Source organism: Aptenodytes patagonicus, chromosome 10 (assembly GCF_965638725.1).
Source record: "Aptenodytes patagonicus chromosome 10, bAptPat1.pri.cur, whole genome shotgun sequence".
In the NCBI taxonomy this organism is placed as follows: domain Eukaryota; kingdom Metazoa; phylum Chordata; class Aves; order Sphenisciformes; family Spheniscidae; genus Aptenodytes; species Aptenodytes patagonicus.
Window position 1 is genome coordinate 11726945 of NC_134958.1, and position 12642 is coordinate 11739586.

Here is a 12642-nt window from a genome sequence, read left to right on the forward strand (position 1 = left end):
CAAGGGCCAGAGTGTGGTGAGCACACTTTCACTAGAAGGTGAAAGCCCATGCCTAGATCAGCCCTGGCTTGGGCTACTCCTTGGTTGTAGAGTTTGTGTCAGTGAATAGGGCTGCACGCATGCTCCAGCCCTCTCCAGAAGCAGATGTGGAAGGAGGAGAAATGGGCAGTTAATGTGTTCCTACACATAATGTGCTGAGCAGCAGTGAACTGTCTTCTGCCTGGGAAAAGCTGAAAGCAGGGGAGGCACTATGACTTGAAAGCATGTCTCTGACCTCGGCTGGTGGGACATGTGTTTATCACTGGCCTTTGCTTGGTTTGTGGAGGGGTCTTAAGACTAGGACCACCTCACAGTCACTAATATGATGTATATACTAGAAATGTGGTGCTAAGGGAAGCAGAGGCCTTCTCAGCTTTTCTGTCTGTTGCCTTGTAAAGGAACCAACTGTACATGGTCCAAACCATGTCTAGAGTAGTTTGCTTCTCTTGAGGAGACCTGACCCTCTCTGGGTGGAAGTATTCAGGTAAGACTGGTCAGCTTTTCCACATCACAAGCTGACTGAGACAGCCTAATCTGGATGCTGCAGTTTCTTCCCTCTGGTATAACGTAATGCACCAGAGCCCTTTTTGCATGCTGCGGCAGTAGGTTTGAAGGAATTTGTCTGCTGCTGCCATTGTCTCACTTCTGGAGGCATCCATTCTCTTCCTGAAAGGCAGCAAAAATTGAGAAGTTAGAGATGAGAGAGAAGAGGCAATTGCAAAACAAGGACTAGTGATCTCCAGAATTACAGTAATGAAGAGTCACAGCCAGTTGAAAGTCACTAATTTTCCCCCTACGGAGCAGGCACATAAGCACTGCATGTAATCTCACCAGGCTCTCAGCTCTCCTGGAGAGTGGCCTTTGTCAGCGTTTGTGGGGGACATGTAACACGGATACAGTTGACTGAAAATGAAGCACCCCAGCTAGACCACACAGAACAAAGTTTGTGCTAATTCTGGAACGCGTAGCCTCCCTTTCCTCCCGCCCCCTGCTCAGGGATATTTCAGGGGAGAAGTTTGAAGCATTGTCATTGAACAGCCCCATGCTGATACTTGGAGAGAGCTTGACACCAGGCGCCAAGGGAGGACTGGGTCTTCCTTCCAATGGGAGGTTCGAGCCAGTGGAAGACTAATGATGGTAAAAACACTGGCTGTCAAGACTCGAGTGGCAGGGAGGGTTTTATAGTTTGCAGGGTTTTCCAAACCTTTCCTCTAGTGGTTCACTCTGCGTATCTGACTTTACCTTCCCCAAGTCCCACCAAGGCCCAGTGCTGCCCCCCTCTTATCACTAGAGGGAGCGTTTTGCATGATAATTGCCATTCCAGCAACTGCTGGTTGTCCATCGCTTATGTCACATGGATACTTCATATTTATCCAATCTGAGAAAAGGGGAGGAAGGCCAACAGACTGGCTTCATGAGACGTTGTTAATCTTGCTTGATGAAAAGGGGCATAAACCTTTTATATTATGTGGAGCTATAAAAAAACATTTAACGCACTTGAAGCTGAAGTCTCTGCTGGTAAAACATGATTTCCATGGGGTATGATTCATTAATACTGCTGTACTTGTGGCACGCGATAATTCAGCTGACATTCTGCTTATCTCAGTTTTCATGAGTGGGCTTGCAGAATAAACCTGGTTGGAAACTCTACATAGAAGACGGTTTTCAGTGGAAAATTGGATTTTCAACCAAATGAAAATGATCATTTGAGCCTTGACATTATTTTTAAGGGCAGATGGAAGAGCATAAACTTTACAAATCTGAATGAGAACTGCATTTTTTTCTTTTATATTTCAGTTAAATTTAAAGGAGAGCTTGTGTTTAACCTTATTCATGGTATTTGCAGCTGAGTCCTGTCTGTATGGTGTTAACTGTACAAATCAGCTTCACTTCTTGTTTTTAAAATTTCTGTCTCTGTTGTGAGGAAAAAAAAGTAGATAGCTAACTTGTATAAATCTTGGAAAGTTAATATAAATCCTTTCCATTTTAATAGGCATGCAATAACAAAGCAATTAAAAATTTTCCTTGTGTGAAATAGTTCCCATTTTGCACATTGATGTTATGCATATACAACAGGTGTAAACCCCCTCTGACACTAGCTTGCACACACATATAAGACTTCTCATCCATATGTGGCATACTGTGTAGGTAAATCATACTGTTCTTTTCCATTTGGAAAGGTTTTCTCACTAAAAGTAAAATGTCCTCTTATATGGGTTGTTTCCAGTTGAATCTGTCAGCAAGTAGACTAATGATCTCCGAGAACTGACAGTGGTGTTGCTTCGTGCAGGAAATATACTTGCTGGAGACAAAAAGGAAATGTTTGCATGCTAAGCAGCATGGACAGGATGTTCTGATGAATAAGATGTACTTTCTTCATGTTTCTGTTACTTAATAGCCACGCTAAAAAACCTCTTTCTGTGTGTTTGATGGACTCTGTCTTCTAACTCTAGGCTATTCCTCTTTTAGGCTTTGGTGTCCCTGAAGCTGCTGGGAAATCAGTTAGTTACATTGCCTTCACAAGATAAGTGGAATTGCAAACAACTTAAATCACTGGATCTTTCAAAAAACCAACTTGGGAAGTAAGTGTTTCTTTCAAATTTTGTCTGAGAAAACAAAAGCTGAAGAAATAATAGCAAACCCGATCCCTCGTGTAATACAAAGGGTGTCAGTAGTGAATTAATTACCTGCATAGAAGGCATTGATATCCACATACCATGTCTCTAAGTATATTGTGTGTCTGTGACAGTGATGAATTATCCTTTACTGATTCTTTGGGCATTTAGCACACTATATCATTTATTAAGTGGATAGATAACTGAAAATGGCAGTTTAATTTCAGAGCATGTAGAAATTTTTTTAACCCAGTGTGTGGTTCATGACTACAAATGCTAGTTTGTGGGGAGCATATCTTAACCGTAAACCATCTGGGTGGACTGTAGTTTGTAGTTAGCATGGGAGTATTGTTTTGGAAAAAATGAAAAATCTTTGTTTTTTAAATGAAAGTGTAACCAGCTGCAAGTTCATAGAGAAGGCTGACGTTAATAAGGTCATCCAATAAAAGAGTGATGTTCTTCTATTTAGAAATTACAATAGGGATGTTTAACATAGAGAGTTAAAGGTCCCTTATCTTCTCCAGAACTGAATTGTGTCATACTTCTATCTTCTCATTTGGGTGCCTGACCAGCAAATTTTCTGGAGTCGTTATGAGTTGCTGTGTCAATTGCAAAAGATGAATTATTGTTTTTTGAATGTCTCAGTGCATTTCCAGAGTCATGTTGTTGGGTCATCTTGTCAGAGACTCTCTGGTGAAAGCAGGGAATGGCAGCAGGTCGGTTCTCCAGCGCTTCTCATGAAGCTTGTTCAATTTGCTGTTTGACAGCCTACTTAACCTTGACACCCATAAAGCTGGGGGTCAAGTGCTCTCACCCTGGTAGCTGAAAGCACTGCCTTGCAGAGGTCTGTTAATTTGCCAGAAGAAAACCATTGGGCCTGGACAAGTGTTGGTGGAGTCTAGCTCTGTGATTGCACAGCAGGTTTCAATCCCATCTCTCAAAAGCAGAGAGGAACCCGTAAGAGCTGTGCTGTGAATCGCACGGCCTTGAGTGGGGCCAAACTGCACCACTTAGTGTCCTGGGCATGCAGCTCCAGCACAGTTCTCAACTGCCGCATCCAAGCTCTTTTCTCCACATGTCACCATTTTGTTTTGCCCGCAGGAGTGACGAGGGATTTAAAACAAAGCGGATTCCCTTTTTCACCACGAAGAGTAGGGTGCGCTGTGGCCCAGAGGCAGGTAAGGTACACAGCAGTGCAAATGCGGGGAGGCAAGTGCTGAGAATGCCAGGTGAGCTGTGAGGCAGTAGGAATCTGTGGAGTTTGGCTGGAGGGAAATCAGTGTAAATTCATCTGCAATTTTAAGTGCACCAGCATTTAAATTAAGAGGAAATATGTTTAGATAAAATGTTTCTAGAGAAATGGTGCAGCTGGTTGGTACCATCAATATAGAAAGATGAAGAATGAGTGAAACCTGTTTCTTTCACTGAGCTTTTTTTCTTTTCATAAAGGTTATTCTTTTTAGCCAGAGTACTAACTGATATGTTGAAGGGAAATTAACCCATAATTAGTCTTATTACTCTTAGGATTGTTTCTGTTGCTGAATTTGTAAATTGCATGTTTTCCCCTGTCTCTGTGATTTGTACCCACAGTTTGGGGCAGAGCAGAAAAGATGATGTTCTGGATCAATGCACGTGAAATCCCAGAGAGAACAAAGGAGTATCTGAAGATAATTGCACTGCTTCCTGCTCTCTGTGGGATTCATCTGCATTTCTTTTTGTTTGTTTGTTTTATTTTAAAGCACTTGGAAAACTTTCTCATTCTCGGCTACCTGAAGAATGGCTTGCTCTAAAGTGTTCTTTGCAAATCTCAGAATAGAGCTGGCGTCTTCATGACGCACATCTGAGCAGCCCTCAGCTGCTTGCGGGAGGGAGAGGCCCTCCTGCAGCAAATGCTTTCCTCAGTTCCCCTGAAAATTGTGCATGATCTCAGGTCAACATGAATAGGTAAAATTGGTAAATGCACCAAGTACAGCCATAGCTATAGGTTAGGACTGGAGGTTGTAACCTCCAGTCTGCTCATCTGGGATGCAGAGGCTCTACCTGGAATTCTACCCCATTTTTCTGTCCATGGAAGTAGAGGCTGCTGTGCAGCAAGTCCTGTATCTGCACCCTAAGGAGGAGAAAGGGTTGGTCTGCACTGTTTTGCAAGTAGGAAATGGAAATAGAAATGCTGTGACATCAGTGAAATCCTGAACACGGAAGAATTGGAAAAGGAGTCTGAATCTTACGAATCTGTGGAATCTGTCATATCTTCAGAGTTTCTCTGTGAAGTGCTACAGCAGCATTTCCCAATGGGGAGAGAAGGGCAGGAGCAGCTGGCAAAGGCGGCTAAAACCAGCTATAAAAGGGAATTGCTGCCCTAATGGAAATTTCTACATGCTGCAAACCCAGCATAACCCCTCTACATAAAGGAGAGGATGGACTCTGCATTAGTACCATTTGAAAAGCCTTGGCACATAATACGCTGGTGCAATTTCGAGCTGCCTGAGGTTGCCTCAGGTTGCAGGAGGGTGCGGAGTAGCCCACCTGGCTGGTGCCACAGTTGAATAGCCACAGAGACAGAGCAAAGCCAGCTCATCTTTTTCTCTCTGTTCTTCTGCCAAGTATAGCTTGGTGAGACTAGAGGATGTGGCCAAGAATTTAAAGAACATCAAGAGAAAACAGAAGCTGGAGTACATCAGCTGTTCACAGAAGTCTCCTAGTGAGGTGGGGGGCAGGTTTTCATATGATTTTACCAGCAAAGCTATTTACGTAAGTCTAGATTATTTAAAGAGAATAATTTATGAATGCTCAGTATACTTGATTGATAAATTTCATAACAACTTCTTGCACACGCATGTGGTGTTGGTAGCGTTTACTCATCCAAAAATATATTTTCAAGATGGGATTTGTTTTAATTTTTCTACAGTTCTTTAAAAGAAAATTTGAGCTCAAGCCAGAGAAATCATAAATAACTCATGAATAAATAATTTCAATTCATAAACACCTCGAGCTTGCTTCCAATATAGTATACTGCTTTCCGCTTGGGACTCTTTGGTGAATTGAGAGTATTGCTACTATTTTAGGTGTTTGCTCCTGCGTGTCCAAGAGGGACTAAATCTGTCTGTGCCTAGGTGCGTACTGAAGAGGAACAATGAAAAGTTTAAGTCCAGCGATGAGCCAGAAAGGAAGTGAATTGAATCCATGAATAAGCCTGCTGTTCTAAAATAATCCCAAAGATGATTTTTAATTTGAAAACTCAAAGGCGGACTGTGACACCCTGCCCACACCAGGCAGTTCTGTCACGTATATAAAACACCCCTGCAGACAGTGGGACTCTATCTTACTCCTTTTCTGATCATAGCTCAGGCTTGAAACGCTGTTAATATTAGAACTGGGGAATTTTCTCCTGAGAAAACCTCTTCCATTTTCTTTTTTTTTTTTTTTTTTTTTCTTTTCCTTTTTCAGCTAAGTCTAGTTACAGTTCTTCAAGTCTTCTCTGTAAGGGAAGAAGGCCTTGGTGGAAGTACAGCTGTCCTATCCTTGAGGAAGGGTGTGTCTTGCATCTCAGGGAGTTGCTTTTATTGACCATGGAGGCAGCAGATGGTACTAGTTGTACTTTCCTAATCAGAGACTCAGAATCTGCTTGTCCCTGTGTGGCCTGGTTTTCCTTGACTTCAGGATGCTTCTTGGTAGATACATGTGACACTCTTAAGACAGCAACACAATTCATGGCAGCTTTTCATGCCACTATCCCGGGAGTAATTTGTGGAGAGAAATGATGCTCTTTGGAACCAGCTGAATTTCCCTTTGTTTGAACCTCTCCAGCAGCAGCAACTCAGCCATGCAGTTGTTGCTATTATTGTTTGGGTTGCTCCCAAAATACACTAGTTGCTGCACAGACACGCAGGAAGTCTGAAGTGCCCTGAGACCTTGCAGTCTAAAACAGAACAGAGGGGCAAATGCGATCAGTGTTTTAGAGGCAACATAGGTTAGCAGTCTGTCAGCTGTAGTTTGGGTTTTCTTCTCTGTTGTTATTGACTTTGATTCACCATAAATTGCTCCAGGATGCAATGTGGGGGCCTGAACATAAATTATGACTGGCTTCTGGCTTTTCTCAGGCAACATGGAAAAACCACATTGAGAACCACTTGTGCCCTTGGTATGCCCTTTCACTGCCACCTGTTAGGCTGGAATAGGGGCAGTTCACAAGGTATCACCAGCTATTCAACAGCAAGAAATATAATGCCATTTGTCCTCTGATACATAGTCATCTTGGTAGGCCTGGAGTTCCTTCCTCAGCACCCCAGAAGTCCTGGAGACTGTCACCTTCGATTTAAACGCGTGTCACCATGATTTAAAAAAATTGAGATGTGAGCACTGGTGTTTGATCGCCATTGAAGGCCGTTTGCTTTTCTGCTGTTGCTTCATGGTGGTTCCTGCCAAGGAACATGACCTCACGTCCTGCCTACAAAGTTAAGGTGAAGGCTCTTGGTTCAGAGCCTTGGTGCCTGTTATGTTTTAAAGGTGCTATTTGTTTCCTGTCTTGTTCCAGGTCCTTTTTTGGAGTTTCCAGCATTTCTGAGTGATTCTCTGGAAGTCCTTTATCTGAATGACAATCAGCTGGACTCTGTCCCGCAGTCCGTTTGCCTTCTGAAAGGTTTAACAGAACTTTATTTAGGAAAGTAAGTCCGTGTCCTGGAAAAGCTATGCAGTATTATTTCCATGTTGTTTTAGTGACCAGTCTTCTGTGGAGCTCCACCCCAGATGTCCAATGCTTTTGAAGTCAAAAAGCTGGAAATAGTCAGCCCCTTGTTAGAACTGTGCCCATCATTTGCTTTAGATAAGGAGGAGGCTGGCCTTTTGAATTAAGGAAGATGATCTAATGCTTTGAACACAGGCCTGGTAATATAACGTGCCACTCGTTCATTTTGGCTTTTTGCTGTCAGCTTCTATAGCGTTAGAGTCAATAACTCATCATTTTTGCCTGTATTTCCTCAACTATCCAGTAAAGATGATTACACTTGTCTGCCCCAGAGGATAAATTGAGGTTATACATCACTTTTAGGATGGAAATTACTATTAAAGTGCTGAGTAGTCTTATTAAAATGTTAATGGAAGATTTCTGCAAGGAGAGAATAGTGTAATCTGAGAGTCCGTGAGAGCAGCTACTTACACACAAAGCCTGGTTGTTGGTAGATTTATTTGTTTTTGTACAGTAACCCTGGTATCCGAGAGCTTCCTCCAGAACTTGGACAGCTGGCTAATCTCTGGCAGCTGGATATCGAGGAACTAAATATCAGTAACGTTCCTGCAGAGATCAGAAAAGAGGGTAAGGCTGATCCTGTGTGTTCTTTATTAAATTGACTGAACATATAATGAAAATTGCTTCCTTTTAATGGTCCTGAACAGGAACAGTGTGTGCCCAAGCCCTTGTTGCGGTTAACTGGAATTGTGTAGGGAAATGTCCTCTGCATATTTGCAAGTTTGATAATCAGTGCTAAGATCTGGCTATATGATCAATTTAAGATAGATCGCATATTAAAATGATGACTTATAAATGCAATATTTCATTTGCAGTATGCATGCCGGATAAATTCCATGGCTTGCTTTCTGAATGTGTATATTTTCGGGTATTTAGATGGTCCTTCTAAAGACTCAAGTGTTTAGGATCAGCAGTCACAGTCACATTGAAGTGACTTTATTGTAAGCTGCTAGGTTTTTGGATCTATTACAATACTGTCTTCTTTTTTGTGTTTTAATAAGAAAATCCTGTGGGAACAAAGTTATTAGGAATTATTCCTTCTCCAACACACTGTTGAAGCCTAAATCTGATTTTAACTGGAAACATAAAAGTAGAAGGAAAAACTGAGTATTTTACAATACTAAATTAGTATTTTATGTTTCCTTTGAGCTTCTGAAGCATACGAGCCACAGCATTTGTTTCTTCTTACAGTGCTCCATTGTAGAGTCTCAGAGCAGTGACCTTTTTCTGGGGTCTCTGTCTCAGGTTTGTCCACTAGAGGTTTCTTTGTTTATTCTCCGGGTTGTCTCAGCCCACAGCGAAACTGCAGGGAAAATATTAATTCAGCTGATGTGTCTGCAGCAGTAAGTTTTGTGCAGTCCTGCTGTACATATGTACATTTGTAACTGCTAACCACAGATAAAGCCTATTCACTTCCCCCCCCATAGGCCCTAAAACAGTGCTGGCATACTTACGAGCACAGCTGCGCAAAGCAGAAAAGTGTAAGCTAATGAAGATGATCATCGTTGGTCCTCCACGACAGGGAAAGTCGACACTGATTGAGATCCTACAGACAGGAAGAGTCCCTCAGATGATGCACAGCGATGCCACCATACGTACAACAAAATGGGAGCTCCCCAAGCCAGTGGGACACAAGGCAAAGGTGAAAAACAATTGAAGATCCTTAGCCCCAGTGGGATGTTTGAGTTCCACAGTGTCCGTTCTGGGCTGAAACTGCCTGCCCTTTTACAAAGTACAATCTCCATTACCTGCGAGCCAGACCTCACAAGTGACGTGTCTTTAGACCCATCACAATTCCTGTTTCATCTACAGTTGGTACTAGAGAACAGTTCTGTTTTCCTGAGCACTCATCTTTGTATGATGAAGAGAAAGAGCCACGTGTAGACTGCCTAAATTCTGGCTCTCTCAGCTCGGGTGGTTTTTGGACACTGATTCTGAGAAAGTGTTTTAAATCAGCTTCCCTAAAGCAGATTGTCCTTTTATTTGGGACCAGAAAATGGGACATCAGTACGTAAAGCTGGACTCCCTTGATGTCAGAACTGCCCTAGGTGGGGAAGGTGGGTGGAAGGTAGGATGCCTGACCTCTGGTGTGTTCCAGGGATGTCTAAGGCATACCTTAAACACCCAAATCTCAGATGGCTCATTCAGGGAGTGTGTCAACCCATACTGAACTCATTTGGACAGCACTGAATTCATTCAAGCATTTGTAGGTGGCCCTGTCCACTGCCTGCATAGTAACACAGGGATGAGAGCAGGCAGAATTGGTCCTGAGGTCTTGTCAGAGCTGAGGGTATGCACACACATGGCTCTCCTTTCCCGGATGAGAGCCATGACCACCAGACTGTTTTGGAAGGGGTGGAGGAGCCTGTTGAGTTCAGCTATTCTACAGTGAAGAGTGCCAGCCCAGAGACAGAAAGAAAAAGAGCAAGCACAGCCTGACTCTTTAAAGAGAAGATTTTGGTGGGAGAAGGGATTTGTGCATTTTGTGTTGAAGAGCCATTGAATAAAATAAAAACCTAGACAGCATCAGAGACCTGGAGTGGGATCAAGATGCTGAACGGGCTTTTGTCCCTACCTCAGAGTCTCTGTCTCTCTGTACAGGCACCCACAGCTGAAGGTCTTCTGGATGAACAAAGCAGTCCTGGTGCTAGTTAGGGCTTGGTTTAAACAATATGGAAGTTCTTCCAGCTGTTTCTGGGAGATTTCAAACTGAGACTGTGCTAGGAGATCAGAGCCCTACTGAGATACTTAGCTCCTTGCTGAAATCTTACAGGGTAACTCGTCATGTGGGATCAGTCAGTACTTGGACCTGGACCAGTAAACAGAGCCCACTTGGTGTTACATGATGCTCTGAGGATGGTGGCTGGAGCAGCGTTTGGTTTCCTGCTCAGTCACAGGCAGGGCCAAGTGACTTAGGGACAGAGCCTCCAAGTATGTAGGTGCTCCCTACTGCAACTGGGAGCCTGAATACCATTTAAGCAGAGACCCATGCTCCCTCTTAGTACTGTTGTGGGGCTGCACGGAGGAATGGATGCTGAGATACTTGGGAGAGAGGCAGAGCTAGACAGGCCTCCATTCACACATTCCCCCAAAAACCAGTGAGTCTGATTTACAGTAGCTGTAATTCTGGCCCACTTCTGATGTGACACACACGTCAGAAGCCTCTGAGCAACGTGCAGGAGGTGTTTATGAAAGGCTTGAGAAGTTTCCCATCTCCTGAGCATCTATATTCTGTTTGGATCAGTTAGGGCTGAGCTCAGTGGAAGTGATTTCAGCAGGGGGTTTCCTGTTCCCCATAGCAGTGGCAGATAAGTAGCTTCAACGGTCCTGTCGAGCGTGGCACAGACAAGGATGAAACAGTTTCTATTCAAGATGCAGTGAAATACAGGGCTCAGAATGAGACCCTTGTTTGTACTGGAGAATCCACAGCATTAACTGGAGATTTACCAGCATCAAGGGCACCTCTATCGTTTTAGCAGCAAGTAATTAGTCTTGATTTCCTGTGGGGAAGTGGTAGCCATGCTTAACAATTGCTTGTTGATTTTTCTTTCCTGGAGGCACAATTACGACATTGAAACCCTTCTTGTGTCATACATTATGCAGGCGTAGGTTTATACTTCAGCTATTATCTCCCTGTGATTTACTGCAACCGTTTGATTTGAACACTTCTCTTTGTCTAAGTAGGTTGATTCAGTGGAGTTCAATGTCTGGGATATCGGAGGCCCAGCAAGCATGTCTACAGTCAATCAGTGTTTCTTCACAGACAAAGCATTGTACATAGTGGTATGGAACTTGGCACTGGGGGAAGAAGCTGTTGCAAACTTACAGTTCTGGTTGCTGAACATTGAGGTAAGAAGTCACTGGTGGACTCTGGGGTATCTATCAAGTAGTAGCTCAGCACACAGATATGTGGTATTACAGATTCTTTTTGGTCTGCTTTTAAAAACTCCGCAAGCTATGAATTTTGTATAGCTTTTGGAATTAATTTTCCATTACGCTGTAGGCGTTATCTCTATATTTAATAGTTTAAATTTATCATTTGCTTTGTTCTCCCTCACACACATCAGAGAATGAAACAAAAGCTGATTTATAAACCCTTGCTAAGTAAGGCTGAACATACTTATTTTGGAATTAGTGTTTGACCACACTGTGCTCTGCAGGGGGTTTGAAGCATTTTCTTTCTTGTACGGGTTAGAAACACAGTAGTCTTGAGGTTATATTTTTAACGCTTTAGATTCAGGTAAGCTAGAGAGTATCTCCCAGACAGCTCTCAGGTGAGACTCAGCGCTGCAATGAATTCATTGGTGTTGACTGATTTTTATAATACCATGTTCATAATTTTTTGTAAATGTTTATTATTTGTTATCTGTCTTAACATTGCATACAGAGAAATGGGCTCTAAGCTAGTGCCTCTCAAAAAAGAAACATCTTGACATTACAAAAATACTAGCTTAATGGTCAGCAGCAATCAAAACCCCAAACTAGGTAACAAAGCCAAAAGCATAATTACGATATTTCAAGAATGTATGACGTGCCTGTATCCTTAATACATCCCACCAAGCACATAGTAACATCAGAAAAGATAAAGAGAAAGATGAACATGATGGTTAAAAACATGGAAAAGTTTCTGAGTGCACAGCAATTAAATAGATTAGGCCTCTTTGGCTTTGGAAAGAGGCAAATGAGGAGGGCTGCATATAGACTTACCAGGGGTAAGGAGAAAACCACAAGGGAGTCTTTGTTCACGATCTTTTACCATAGAAGAATTAGGAGAGATCAAATGAAATAATGAGACGGTAGCTTTCAAACAAACAATAGGAAGTATCCTAAACACAACAGATCGCTAACCTGTGGAATTTATTGGAACTATACAATGTGCTGTGGATGTCAGAAGTTGAAAAAACAGACTGGTGGAAGAAAAATCCATCAAGTGCTACTAATTCAGAGATAACATTGCATGCTCAGGAAGTTGGTGACCTGCAGGCTTCTGGATGCTGGGAGAACACACCAGGGAAAATCTCTATATGCTTACTCTGTGCCTATACTCTTCATTAGCCTCCAGGCAGAATATTGGGCCAAGTGGGCCCTTTGGTCTGACTTGGTACAGCCATCACTCCTGTGTCTGCACAGGATTTGAGTTTGGTGTCATTCAGGTTTGACATTTCAGTGGGCATCACAAGAGAGAAATGGATTGACTGCAAATAAGCATATATTTCTACATCTGAATTTTCTTCTGTGGTTAAA

The 12642-nt window shown here is 42.7% G+C and overlaps 1 protein-coding gene across 2 annotated transcripts in view; it reads left to right on the forward strand.

Moving 5' to 3' along the window:
- Window positions 1-12642, forward strand: part of LRRK1 (leucine rich repeat kinase 1) — a 78935-nt gene that overhangs the window by 35572 nt on the left and 30721 nt on the right. For both annotated transcript variants that reach the window (XM_076348042.1, XM_076348043.1), the window contains exons 10-15: window positions 2509-2621; window positions 3756-3832; window positions 7189-7318; window positions 7853-7965; window positions 8826-9040; window positions 11083-11247. In XM_076348042.1, coding sequence (XP_076204157.1) covers window positions 2509-2621; window positions 3756-3832; window positions 7189-7318; window positions 7853-7965; window positions 8826-9040; window positions 11083-11247 — 813 coding nt within the window. The remainder of the gene's footprint in view (window positions 1-2508; window positions 2622-3755; window positions 3833-7188; window positions 7319-7852; window positions 7966-8825; window positions 9041-11082; window positions 11248-12642) is intronic.